Source organism: Podarcis liolepis (assembly GCF_965112155.1).
Source record: "Podarcis liolepis genome assembly, chromosome: 4".
In the NCBI taxonomy this organism is placed as follows: domain Eukaryota; kingdom Metazoa; phylum Chordata; class Lepidosauria; order Squamata; family Lacertidae; genus Podarcis; species Podarcis liolepis.
In genome coordinates, this window is record NC_139558.1 from 42664441 (window position 1) to 42676560 (window position 12120).

Here is a 12120-nt window from a genome sequence, read left to right on the forward strand (position 1 = left end):
AAAAGAAAAAGGAAATGATCATGTTGTTTATTATCCTTTGCCTTCCAAAACTGAAAGTGCTAAGCTAACTGAGATTGCATCAATATATAGCACAGAAGAAATATCTCCCCATTCTACAGACATGTGAGGCTCAAATAAGGTAATAAATCTTGGGCTGGCCACATAAGGCAATGTCACCAAGTCATATTTATGAATCACTGCTGTTAGAATCTTCCAATATGGATCTCTTTAATATGGTTCATCTATGCAATGAAAATGCAATGGCAAGTCACCAGTGCCAGCAATTTCATACCATCTGATTAAACACAATTGCCATACATGTAACAGAGTAAATATCTTTTAACTCTGCTTTTGTTAGAGTAGCCTTTCCCAACCAATTTTGGGTCCCCAGATGGTGTTGGACTACAATTCCCATCATCCCTAGCTAGCAAGCCAGTAGTCAGAGATGAGGGGAGTTGTAGTCCAGCAACATATGGGGACCCAAGTTGGAAAAGGATGTGTTAGAGACTGTGTAGGATTATTACAGCCTTACTAACCATGATTCTATACAGAAAGGTTGCAACTGGTAGGCGGATCCCATGCATACCAACTGGCTGCTCCCAAATCTTAAGGGTTAAATATGAAGAGGATAATAATTTTGAACAGAATTTATAATGAACAATTACATTTGACATTAGGAGCTCAACTACATCACCAAGCTTTTCTCTTGTCTAGGACACCTTTAATTTAGAGATGCATTGGATAAACCTTATGAGGACAAAAGTAACAATGCTGTCACCCGTGATATGGACAAATTCTCTACCTTCTTTCGCTCCAGTCTTTCTTGCTCTATCTGCTGCATGATTTGTTCCCTTTCCAGACGCAGATGCTCAGCCGCCTCCCGGGCCTTCGCTTCTGCTGCTTCTTTCTAATTAAACACACATAAGCCACCAAAAAATAAACCACCTTATTCATTCCTTCACAGACAACTTTCCAGACTCCAGAAAATGTGAGTGGACAGTATTTCCCTAAAATGTAGCACCAAAGCTTTCTGCTAGGGTTTTGTGTCTGTGAGAGATATTTTTTCCTGAATGGTTGTGGTTCCACTCATCTTCCCATGTGGATCTGCTGGACTGTAGTGGACGTAGACTAGCTAGTGCCACCAGTTCCCAGAAAGGTATAAGAACACAGGGAGCTGCCTTCTAGCAATTTAGAGCGCTAGTCGAATTACTTCAGTATTGTCTATACTGACCTAGAGGTGGCTGTGATTGAATCTGAGAAATTTGACATGCAAAGCACATGCTCAACTACTGAGCTATGACAATTCCCAGGTGGCCCTGCAAACCCACCTGGAAAAGGGATTTAAACATGCTCTAAGCAGTACAAAGCCCATCCATACTGATGGAATTGTAGTTAAAAGTCAAAGAGCTAACAGATCTAAGTCAGGACATATAGTTAGCATTTAGCATGTATGTCATTTTAAAGGGCAGTAACTATAGGCACCTGAGGTTTAATACGTTCTACATAATGTACGACATGCTTAATAATGCTGGACTTAGATCAATGGCAGAGGACATGTCTTGCATACAGATGTCTGCATTTTAAACCCCAAAGTATTGAAATGATAATGGATCACGGGAGATGGATAATGGAAAGATCTGTACATGAGACTTCCAGGAAACCAAGAGCGGTTTAGAGATATGCCAGTGGTCTGACTCTGAATAAAAAGTAACAATGTATGTTCATCTATTATAAACCTACAGAAGCATTATGTACTGCATTTCTGCTTTTTACAAAACATAATTATTCTGAAATATTAGGCTCTATCTTGAAAAGGCTGCATAGTCAAAACACTTCTTAAATAATACGTATGGTCTTCTACCTCCAAAAGGCCATACCTGCATCTCAATCATAGCTTGCAATTCCTTTTCTTGTTTTTCCCTTAGCAGGATTTCTTCTTCCGCTCTCCTCCTAGCTTCCTCCTCCGCTGCTCTCCTAGCTTCTTCCTCTTCACGCCTTCTTTCCTCCTCTCTCTTGCGAGCCTCTTCCTCCCGGCGAACCCTCTCTTCCTCTTCCTTTCTTTTCAGCTCTTCTCTCTCTAGCCTGCAAAGCCACAGAAATACTTATTTTAGGCCTGGCAGAGGGAGCTATACCTTGCATAACACTTACATATTGCACAGAATTCTGTACTTTTGTCATGTTTCCTTGGAAAATGGGAGATGTGCCCTAAATTTTGGGAAATCATGGATATGGACTCACTATAGTTTAGATAAGTTAACTAATTCATTCCCTGTTAACTTCTCTCTGAAATTGAAACTAATTAAAAGGTCTCTTAACAGCAGCAATGAGAAGCTGTCCAAGTGTGTGCTGTTATTAATGAAGAAGTAGGGATGGGGTAGGGAAAATACCTTTCACGTTCTTCTCTCTCCTGCTTTTCTTTTTCCTCTTGTTCTTTCTGGAGACGAGCTTGGCGCCTCTTCTCTGCTAAAATCCTTGTAGCTTCTTCGGCATCAGTAGTTCCTGCTGCAAGTTTCCCTAAACAATTTGTTGTTCCGGTTAAAACATTATAGACTGCAGCCCAGGAAACACTGGGCAACCTAAACATTCAGTGGCATTTCACATCACTTCATTTCTTTAAAGCATTTATAAACCGCTTCGTATTCAGGGGGGGAAAAACACTCAAAACAATCAGGAGACAATCAGGTCTTGTATCCACAGCAGTGACCAGAAGAGGAACGAGTGCTGGGAGGAGTGTTGAAAGAAGAAACGCCATGGTGCAGCTGGATCAGCAGAACCAGATGCCTTCATCTGTCCCAGCTGTAACAAAACATGTCTCTCCTATATTGGTCTCTACAGCCACAGCAGGCACTGTGACTTTCAAATGGTTTGACTTCACACTTGAAGGCACACACACTCGTCCACTGTCTCCCAAGACAGATGGATGCCAACTAATATAATGTCATTACATGTGTTAATTTAATGTGTGTAAAGCACAGGATTTGATGGACATAGTTAAGGTTGTACTAATAAGTGGCTCAAAATTAGTAAGCCGAGAAGAATATCTAGAAAGTATATCAAGGTAGTTGTATCAAAGTGAAATGAACAACAGCTCTTTCCCCCAGGAAACTACCTCAATTAGTTGTATAAATTAATCCTTTGTTTCACTGTTTAAAAGAAAACGTTCATATAGTATTTCTAATTGCACCTACAATTCATGTTATCTTCAGTAAAGCAGGGCATGTTATTGTACTGTGAGAGGTTGACACCACAGCAAGAAAAAGCACAATAAATATCCAGGAATCGACTTCTGGCTTCTCAATATGTTTTGCTTACCAATGGCCCAGTAGTTTATTCTTGACATTATACCTACTACTAGACCTAACTGAATATTCTATGAAGACTTCCTAAGATAAAGGCATTTATGGCATCCTCTGGATCAGTGCCAAATTTCCTTTGCCACAAAGATGGAAATGATAGAACTAGTTATTTGATATATAAGGAGTTAAGAGGTATTATAGCAGAAGCAAAAACAAAACAAAAGCAAAAAAGGCACACCTTCACTGCTTTCGGCCTTTCCTGCAGAAGGCAGAGATTTTTCAGCTAGATGTTGGCTTACAGCCTCTTCACCAGGGGACCCTTGGTTTTTCTGACCAGCAGTCTCCCTTTGCTGGTCTTTATGCTTTTCTGCCCTTTTCTTAGGCGTTTCTTGGTTGAGATTTGAAGTGGCACGGTGTTTCACAGGAGAAGCCGGATACTGTTTAGTAGTTTTGGGAGACTGTGGGTAAGTCTTTGTAAGTGTTCTAAAAATAAATTCAAATAAATAATTCAATACTGTATTACCAACAGATCCCAGGAAGGACAGGTCAATTGTTAACCGATCTTAACCTTGGTTGATTTCTCCCACTTCCCCACTCTTTGCCCTTTTACATCAAATAAAACATTATTTTATTTTTATTTTATTTTAAAGCTGCAAACATAATAGAATATGAGGATTAAGTTTGCAAACTGTCTGTTCTTAGGCAAAACAGGACTGTGACCAAAAACATTCGGAAGAAACAACTCATGCGCCAGGCAGCAAATTAGTCTGTTAAAAAAACAGGGAGAGAGAAATTGTGCCAACTGGGATTAACAGCAAATCCATTTCATACTTGTTCACACAAATTACACTGTCATGAGGCAATGTGGTAGGTTCACAAAACATGAAAATACTTGAAGCATTACTCCAGGGGGAAAACTGAGTCTATGACAAACATACCCTGGGCTTGCATCAATACACAAGTTTATCTCATCTTTTTTGTGTGAGAATATGCCCTAACAATTAAGCAAAGACACTACTGCACATTTTCTGTAGTCTATATTGAGTTTAGTATTTTGCAGGTCAATTCTGTCCAGTGATGCAGACTGATCAATGAACTGTTGTACTGCAGTATTACATTTTGTGCTTGTTTTGCTGTTGTTATCTTTCTGTTGAAAACTTCAGTAAAAATAATTTAAAGAGGGAGACACTGCAGAATATATTTAAAGAACTTCTGAATTTATATTATCTGTTTTTGACTGGGAACACAGTTTGGGATATTTACTATTTTAAAGTAACCAGTATCTACTTTTTTTTTTTTGGCTCAGTCAGCTGTTTCTATAGATTTTTGTAGACACCACCCTATTACTAAATATTTATACCACTTTCTGACTCAGCTCTAATTTCAGGCAGATAAACTTCTTTGTCCCTTTTGTCCTCTAGTCAGCATTTCTTGGTTTCCGATTAACCCTTTATTTTCTGTTTATGAACCTTTTGGCCATATACATTTTCCCCTCCATTTTACTTTTTTCTTTACTATGCTATTCGCTTTATCAAAGCGCTTCTTGCAGGAAGTAACATAATAGCTTGTTCACCTTGCTTATGTATGAGTTATTTCTCTCTCTCTCTTTCTTTTCCAAAAAAAATTGCCTTTTAAAATAACCTTTACAAATTTTGTGAGGATCTAAAGTACTGCACTGCCAGTTCAACGTATCCAATGCTCTCTTGCCAGTTAGTTTTGATAGGCACTTTTGAGAGGACATCGAAGCAAGCTCTGCCTATATGCCCTCAGGGGCAACATTCCAGTGGTTGGCCACTTTAAACCCTTACATGACCACCCTCTAACTGGTTCCACATCCATAGAATTGGCTATTCCTTACTTCTGCTGCTTTTATGCTCTTCCCCTCCATCTGATGTAGGTGATGATCCTAAGCTAGTACAGTGGTACCTTGGGTTACATACGCTTCAGGTTACAGACGCTTCAGGTTACAGACTCCACTAACCCAGAAATATTACCTCGGGTTAAGAACTTTGCTTCAGGATGAGAACAGGAATCGTGCTCCGGCGGCGGCAGGAGGCCCCATTAGCTAAAGTGGTGCTTCAGGCTAAGAACAGTTTCAGGTTAAGAACAGACCTCCAGAACGAATTAAATTCTTAACCTGAGGTACCACTGTAATAACTTCAGCTACCATTATTTTCTGTGATATAGTTGGACTGGGTGCATTAAATCAGTGGTTTTACAACCAATTAAGGGTACAATCAGAAAAATAAATTTGTTGTAGATTTTAACAGTCCTCCTCAGCGAACATTTTTTTAACCCAGGCCAGACTCCAAAAGTTTGTAGGTCCTAGACAGGCCACGCTCAGCAACTCACCCACCCCCTCACCCAGTGTCAACCAACCCACCACTACTTGTCCTCTCTTGCCTGGCAGTGCATTTGCTCACAAGTTTACATAGCAGTGGCTGGTTCATTACAAGTCACATGAATGCAAGGAGAGGATGGAGCAGCACTCATTTTCTGCTCACAGGCGCCAGGCCATGACACAACTTTGCCAGGTACACCTGCAACCAAGCCCATGTGAGCAGGATGGGGCGGCTGACAGCCTCCTCATCTCATGCATAAGCAGGTTTACCCAGTGGTGGCAGTGGCCTGTGATGGACTGCCACCAGGCATACTGATGAAGGAGTGGCGCCATGAGTAACTGTCCAAAGTGTTCTGAGCCATTGGAAGTGAGTGGCTGTTCCCAGAAAAGTGTCAGTTCTATTGCTAACAGACAAATGTAATCAAGCTAAGTGACGAATCTTGCTTACTCATCTATGCCCTCAAAATATAATAAGACACTTTATTGGCAACCTAGGCATCTCTAAAGAATTTGGGCCAGGATTGACTTGGGAAATATTCCGTAGCAACAGATGTTCAACATGCTGCAGAACAAAAGAAAAAGAAAAAAAGTGATTCAGCACGATTAGAATCCTGTGTTCAGGAAATTGCTGGTTTCCTCTTCAGATATATTATGATAATGAAACTGATGACTTTAAGACTGGCATTTTTCTCTTGAAAACTGCCTATGCCCTCCTTTCTTTCCCCTGCATCAGACTGCTCATTGAGGCAGAGGGGAAACTGCATTCTGATGAATTCCAACCCTAATTCTCCCACTGGCTGCTTTAGGGACAAGGGGAAAGCTGAAGGAGACGGGTTGATCCTTGAAGCGACTGTGAGGGAGGATGGGGAAAAGGGGGGCCAATCAGATTTTGCTGAATTGTCTTACTTAGGAGTTGCAGGTGAACCTGATCGCTTGGACATGGCTGCTGGTGAATCAGATCTTCTAAGAGGAGATCCCAAACCAGATGATGTGCCAGGGGTTGTGGGCCGCTTCTCTTTCTTTTTCTTCTCATTCTTAAAAAAGAAGACGACGAAAGACAGGTACTTTTGGCATCTGATGAAACAGATTTAGCACAGATACCCACAAACAGACTTGTATGTACAAACCAAAATTGTATTTTAATTTTTTTAAACAAGTATTGTGAAAGCTTGCAACATTCCCCCCCCCCCCATGGCCATCAAAGCTCCACTAAATCTTTATATATACACACAAATATAATATACAATATATATATTAGATAATCAAAATACTGCAGTGGCAAAGTAGTTCAGTTAAGTGCCCTTGCATAGAGTTCTCTCAGGGTATTTTACAAGCAGTGGTCAAGTTCCAAAGTATCATATAGAAACCCAAGCAGGGCAACCTGCTTTTGAAATTGAGCAGAATTTTTAAAAGCTGTTTGCTATTTGTGAAATGTTGAGGGTGCAGAAGTTAAAACATGCTACTGGTGTAGCCGCAGTGCTCTGAAATACAAGAGAAGATGCAGAGGGACCTTAATAAAATATATAAATCCCACCCTCCCAACTGCTGCTGTGTTTCTTGGTCAACAAAACAAACTGGAGTTATAACAAGGTTTGGGAGGAAGTATCAACTTGTGACTATTAGTAATACTTCTGCAGAATTTTTGAGGGAAGCTTAAGTTCTGGGGGATCTGAAGGGTGGGTCAGAGACTTAGCACCTCATATTATTATTTTAGTGTTTTACAAGTGAAAGCAACTTATTCCATTACGTAAGAACTTTCGAATGGTCAAGTGATATCCACTGATGCCCAAAATTCTACAGAAGAAAGCAATGTTTATTTAAATTACTTGTATCCTATATTTCCATTTTAAACTTTCAATGTGACTTTTATTTCCAAACTTCAACTAAAAATAACAGTACAATAAAATTAGGTGAATTCAAACCAACCTGAGTCCTATACATGCAACCATTTTTAAAACATGGTACCTTACTATTGCATGAATTACTCTTGATGAAGAAGAATCAAGCAAGAATCAAGTTATAACTAGTGCAAAATGTAGGTCGGCACAACCATGATCAAGCAGTTTGCACTATACAGAAACATATCTCTGGCATTTGACTATGTCTAGCACTAACCCCTAGCCACCTGCTCTAATTATTATTTTATTCTTCTCAATACACATACTTGAGTATTATTGAAGAAGAACAATACCACAGAGTGTTACTCTTATTGTTTTACCCTTGTGGTATTTGGTTAGTTATCAGATAGAATTCTAAGAGCGCACCCTAGTGTCCACAAATATTATAAAATTAGAACTCTACATGAATGCATTGAAACATTTCCCTTCTTATTTGCAGCGCCACACGGAGCTGAAACAAACACAAAACAAATCCTCTAGCAGCAAGGGAAACTGTCAAAACCTACCCCAATTAAGCATTAGCATACTTTAGCTCTTACAAGCTAAACTATTTTTCTGCTGAGTTAGGACGCAAGAAAGAAAGTTCAAATTTCAAAACAAATTATTTGTAGTGATGCACTCAGATTTTTTTTAAAAAAAAACCTTTAAAAGCACTGAAGTCAGCACTTTAAAAGGTACAATGCACTGACGATTATATCCTTTTAAGTCGCAGATTCTTATAATCTAATTTCAAGTTTCAAAAAACTCTTCCCATCTGGGAAATATAATATCACACCAGACACACAGACTCCCTAAATACTTGACTCTTCAGCTGAACATAACAGAACTTAGTGCAAGCATCACTGCTTATGAATGTCTAGAGAGCAGAGGAATGGTTGCAACAGAGCGGCTGGAAGCAGGAGAAACAGAGAGGCCATTTACTCTTTAAACATTGACCCACAGAATACCCAACCATCTTATAAATATACTTAAAAAATAAAAAGAGCATCTATCTTGGGTCCAGCCAAGTTTCAAGCCCACCTGTGGCACTTCTACTGCAGTTGCTCCTTTCATTGCATCGGATGTTGACGCAGATGCTGCCTTCTTTCTCTCCATACTTCGAGTGGGCGAAGGCTTGTAAGGAGATTTAAGAGGGCTAGCTGGCGCTACACGAGGACAGATATGGAATACTAAAGAGTTATAGTACAATAGCCAGAGCAATAGGGAACATAGACAAAGAAAGCGAGGGTGGAAAAAAAGGGGGGAGGAACAGCAATCTTTATTAGAAACAGAAAAACACAAACTGTTCAAACACATTAATAAACCATATTTTCTCTCTTTATACAACCACCACACATTTACTGAAGTGTCTTCACTAAGCTTAAAAACTTTAGGCCATAGGAATAAATAGTTCTTCTATTGACAGGTTTTTAAGATCTGGCCACTCCTAACAGATTAAAATATCTTGTTGAGAATTATTTGTGTCAATTTTTCATGACCACTTTAGATTCAGAAACATGTCTAAAGTAGTATCCTAAGGACTGGAGAAATCAGCTCTAAAAGTGATACATGGTAAACATATTACTAGTTTGATAACTAACTTTGAATCAGAGTAGTTCACTGGCTAGGAAATCATACTGTCTTGTTTAGTGTTAGTAAAACTGCTTTTAAAGTCCTACTACTTAGACTCCTAGAAATTTGAGTTAAGCTTAACTATAAATCGCTATTTAGACAATTTTTAAATTTGTTTTGTTATTTGTTTATTTTCCAGCCAACCAAAATGTTACATTCTTCAACATAATTGCTAAGGCAACCAAGCAATAAAGTTCCTGGATAGAACTCTGCAGCTTTCCTTGTTTTTGAAGGATTATTATTACATGTGGAATAAGATTAATAAATTACCGGGGGTGGGGGTGGGAATCTTGAATTATTTTTTTTCTATGAGCCTAATACATTCCTTAAAACATTAGGTTTACCTGAATCACTGTACTGCTCAGAAAGCATTAATGTACTTCTGCTTCTGGCTAAAGAAGCTTGTGTGGGAGTCAATAGTCGAGAAATAATAAAGTTTTCCATAGGACTAAGGTGCATGCGATGAGCTGAAGAATGGAAACAAACGAAAAACATTAAGAAAAAAGCCACTTCAAAAAATTGCAAACAAACATAATGAATGGCCAAACAAAAATGAACGAAGGGGAGAAGAACAAATAACTGGGCATCTTTGAGAACTACACATCCTTGGATTTAATTCTTCTTAGGAGGGCTTCGATTTTCAGTGTTTTAAGCAGAGTAACAAGCAGAATGGACATTAACGTATTAGCCTCCCTTATGATTTACCACACTTCTTCATTAATATACGAGACACATTTGTGTCGAAGGGTATGGTATATTATATGCAACGATGTTGTAGGTTAGATAATGCTAGAACTATTAATGAATGCCTTGATTTATGAAGTGCTGCACCGAGGCAGCAGTTTCAGAGCAACAAGTGCTAGACTATTAATTCTAAGCCATTCCTTCCAGTGTTGAAGTCGGCAATATTAGCACCCTGGCAGTTTGCCCTACTCCATGCTATACAGAGGGTTAAACTAATCTTCCAGCCCCTTTTTGCCTGCTAGCTAATAAGCTTCCGGGTCATAAGAGCTGTGGAGTCCAGGACAAATGTACACTGGCCATAGTTAGCAGTTAAGAGAAAGATTTCCTAGCAAATGGGAGCAGAATCAGCTAGCTCTGCATTGAACGTGAGGCACAGGACTGGATGTTATACCCTATTTAGATCCATCACTTCTATCATTATAGTGAAAACTGCTTAACAGGATCAGGTGGTAGGTAGGCTGTGATCCAAAACACACATGAACGGAATTAAGTTCCACAGAAAATTAATAGAATACCATTGTTGCACCAAAAAAAGCACCAAAGAAATGTTCACAACTCCGGGCTCAAATTAAGTTTACAACAGAAAAAAGCAAAAACTTCCTGTAAGCAGTGAAAAATGAGGATGAGGGGGAATAACTATTTTACAATGGTACCTCGGGTTACATATGCTTCAGGTTACAAACGCTTCAGGTTACAGACTCTGCTAACCCAGAAATAGTACCTCGGGTTAAGAACTTTGCTTCAGGATGAGAACAGAAATTGTAGCGCGACAGCAGCAGGAGGCCGCATTAGCTAAAGTGGTGCTTCAGGTTAAGAACAGTTTCAGGTTAAGAATGGACCTCCAGAACGAATTATGTACGTAACCAGAGGTACCACTGTACTGTAATTAAATATTTTCCTGCTGGGTATTATTGCTGACATGACATGGATTGCCGAAGCCCAGTAAATCTACCCTCAGACATAGGTTATATCGATCCACTCCACTATAGAGGCCTATTTCTCCCCACACAAAACATGCCCAAGGAGCTTGCTCTTGCTTTCTTCTGTCTACAGCAGTCTCTCTCAGGCTTCTTCAATATGGACCCTCTCTTCAAAACATGTCCCGTTTTGTTCTGCCATGCCCCAACCTAGCACAATGAGCATGCACAGAGTTTTGCAGACAGGCTGCTGTGCCCTAGTATATGAATCCCAACGCTGGCATTAGAAGACAAACAGAGCTGGATTGCCCTGATTTCTAGTCTTAAAATAACACACAGGCAACTGTCATGAGAACAAAGCAGCTGCTCTTCTCCTACATGCAGCTAGCTCCACAAATACTGTGTGGATCAGTGAGATTCAATAGGCACGGGACAACCCTTTCCTACAAGTTCTACAATTGCCTAGAAATCCACCTGCGCATCCACTGCGACGAGGTACTCCACATCCTCTGGGAGTGACCTGTCCTACAGCTTGAGTGCCACAGGTGTACAATGGAGCCCATCTATTAGTCATCCAAGTTTTCCCCTAAGGGAAATACTTGTTCCTTGGCATATCTGGTAATGAAAGATGTCAAAATTAAAAATCAAACCACTAAGGTTGTAGGCTATACTAAGGCTACCAGACGTCTTTGTTTCCTGGGGACAGTCCCCGGATTTACAAATCAGTTCCCTGACAAAATCCATTCATTCCTACTGAAGTTGAAAAGTGTCCCCGGATTCATTGAAAAAAATCTGGTAACCTTAGGCTATACTCCTTAAAACTACTGAAATGGACGAGGTTGATGCTGAAGAGAGAGAAAAAAGCGGCTTTGATGCCTGTTTTAAAATTTCAAGTTCCTACCTAAGCAATACTGAAATGTCTGAAAACAGGACTCTTAGTTTTCAAAGGAAAAGTTTCCTTAATATACTTAACCAAAAAAAGAAAACTGAAGTGATTTCTGCACTGATTTCTGGTAAACATTACTGCCTTCAGAGGATTAACCAATTGAGAAAGGAAGGGGCTGGGGGGCTGGGGATGGAGAGGAGAGAAAAAGAGAGGTGCACTTTAAACACAAAAGGAGAGAGATCATTTCTGGTGCGACAATGAGCAGCACATTCACTTGCCTCTGTCAGGGGAACATGTTATTGTTGCTGTGGAGTGGGAGAGGCGCTTATTGATAGGCGACTCCATTTGCTTTGGCAGATTCATTGTAGAAGCTGAAAGTTTGTCACATGCTGCAGAGAGATGCATTGAAGACATTTATATTCATTCC

The 12120-nt window shown here is 39.8% G+C and overlaps 1 protein-coding gene across 11 annotated transcripts in view; it reads right to left on the minus strand.

Moving 5' to 3' along the window:
* MAP7D2 (MAP7 domain containing 2) overlaps positions 1–12120 on the minus strand; it is a 47265-nt gene that overhangs the window by 5916 nt on the left and 29229 nt on the right. For 4 of the 11 annotated variants that reach the window (XR_014525795.1, XM_083501886.1, XM_083501882.1 and 1 more), the window contains 8 exons: positions 11972–12082; positions 9491–9613; positions 8556–8704; positions 6544–6671; positions 3535–3779; positions 2388–2514; positions 1878–2082; positions 803–907 (listed from right to left, as the gene is read on the minus strand). Coding sequence is in view for 10 of the 11 variants with exons in the window: in XM_083501886.1 (XP_083358012.1) it covers positions 803–907; positions 1878–2082; positions 2388–2514; positions 3535–3779; positions 6544–6671; positions 8556–8704; positions 9491–9613; positions 11972–12082 (1193 nt within the window). In the remaining variant the exon portion in view is untranslated. The remainder of the gene's footprint in view (positions 1–802; positions 908–1877; positions 2083–2387; positions 2515–3534; positions 3780–6543; positions 6672–8555; positions 8705–9490; positions 9614–11971; positions 12083–12120) is intronic. The other 7 variants (XM_083501887.1, XM_083501885.1, XM_083501890.1 and 4 more) reach the window with 4 other exon arrangements.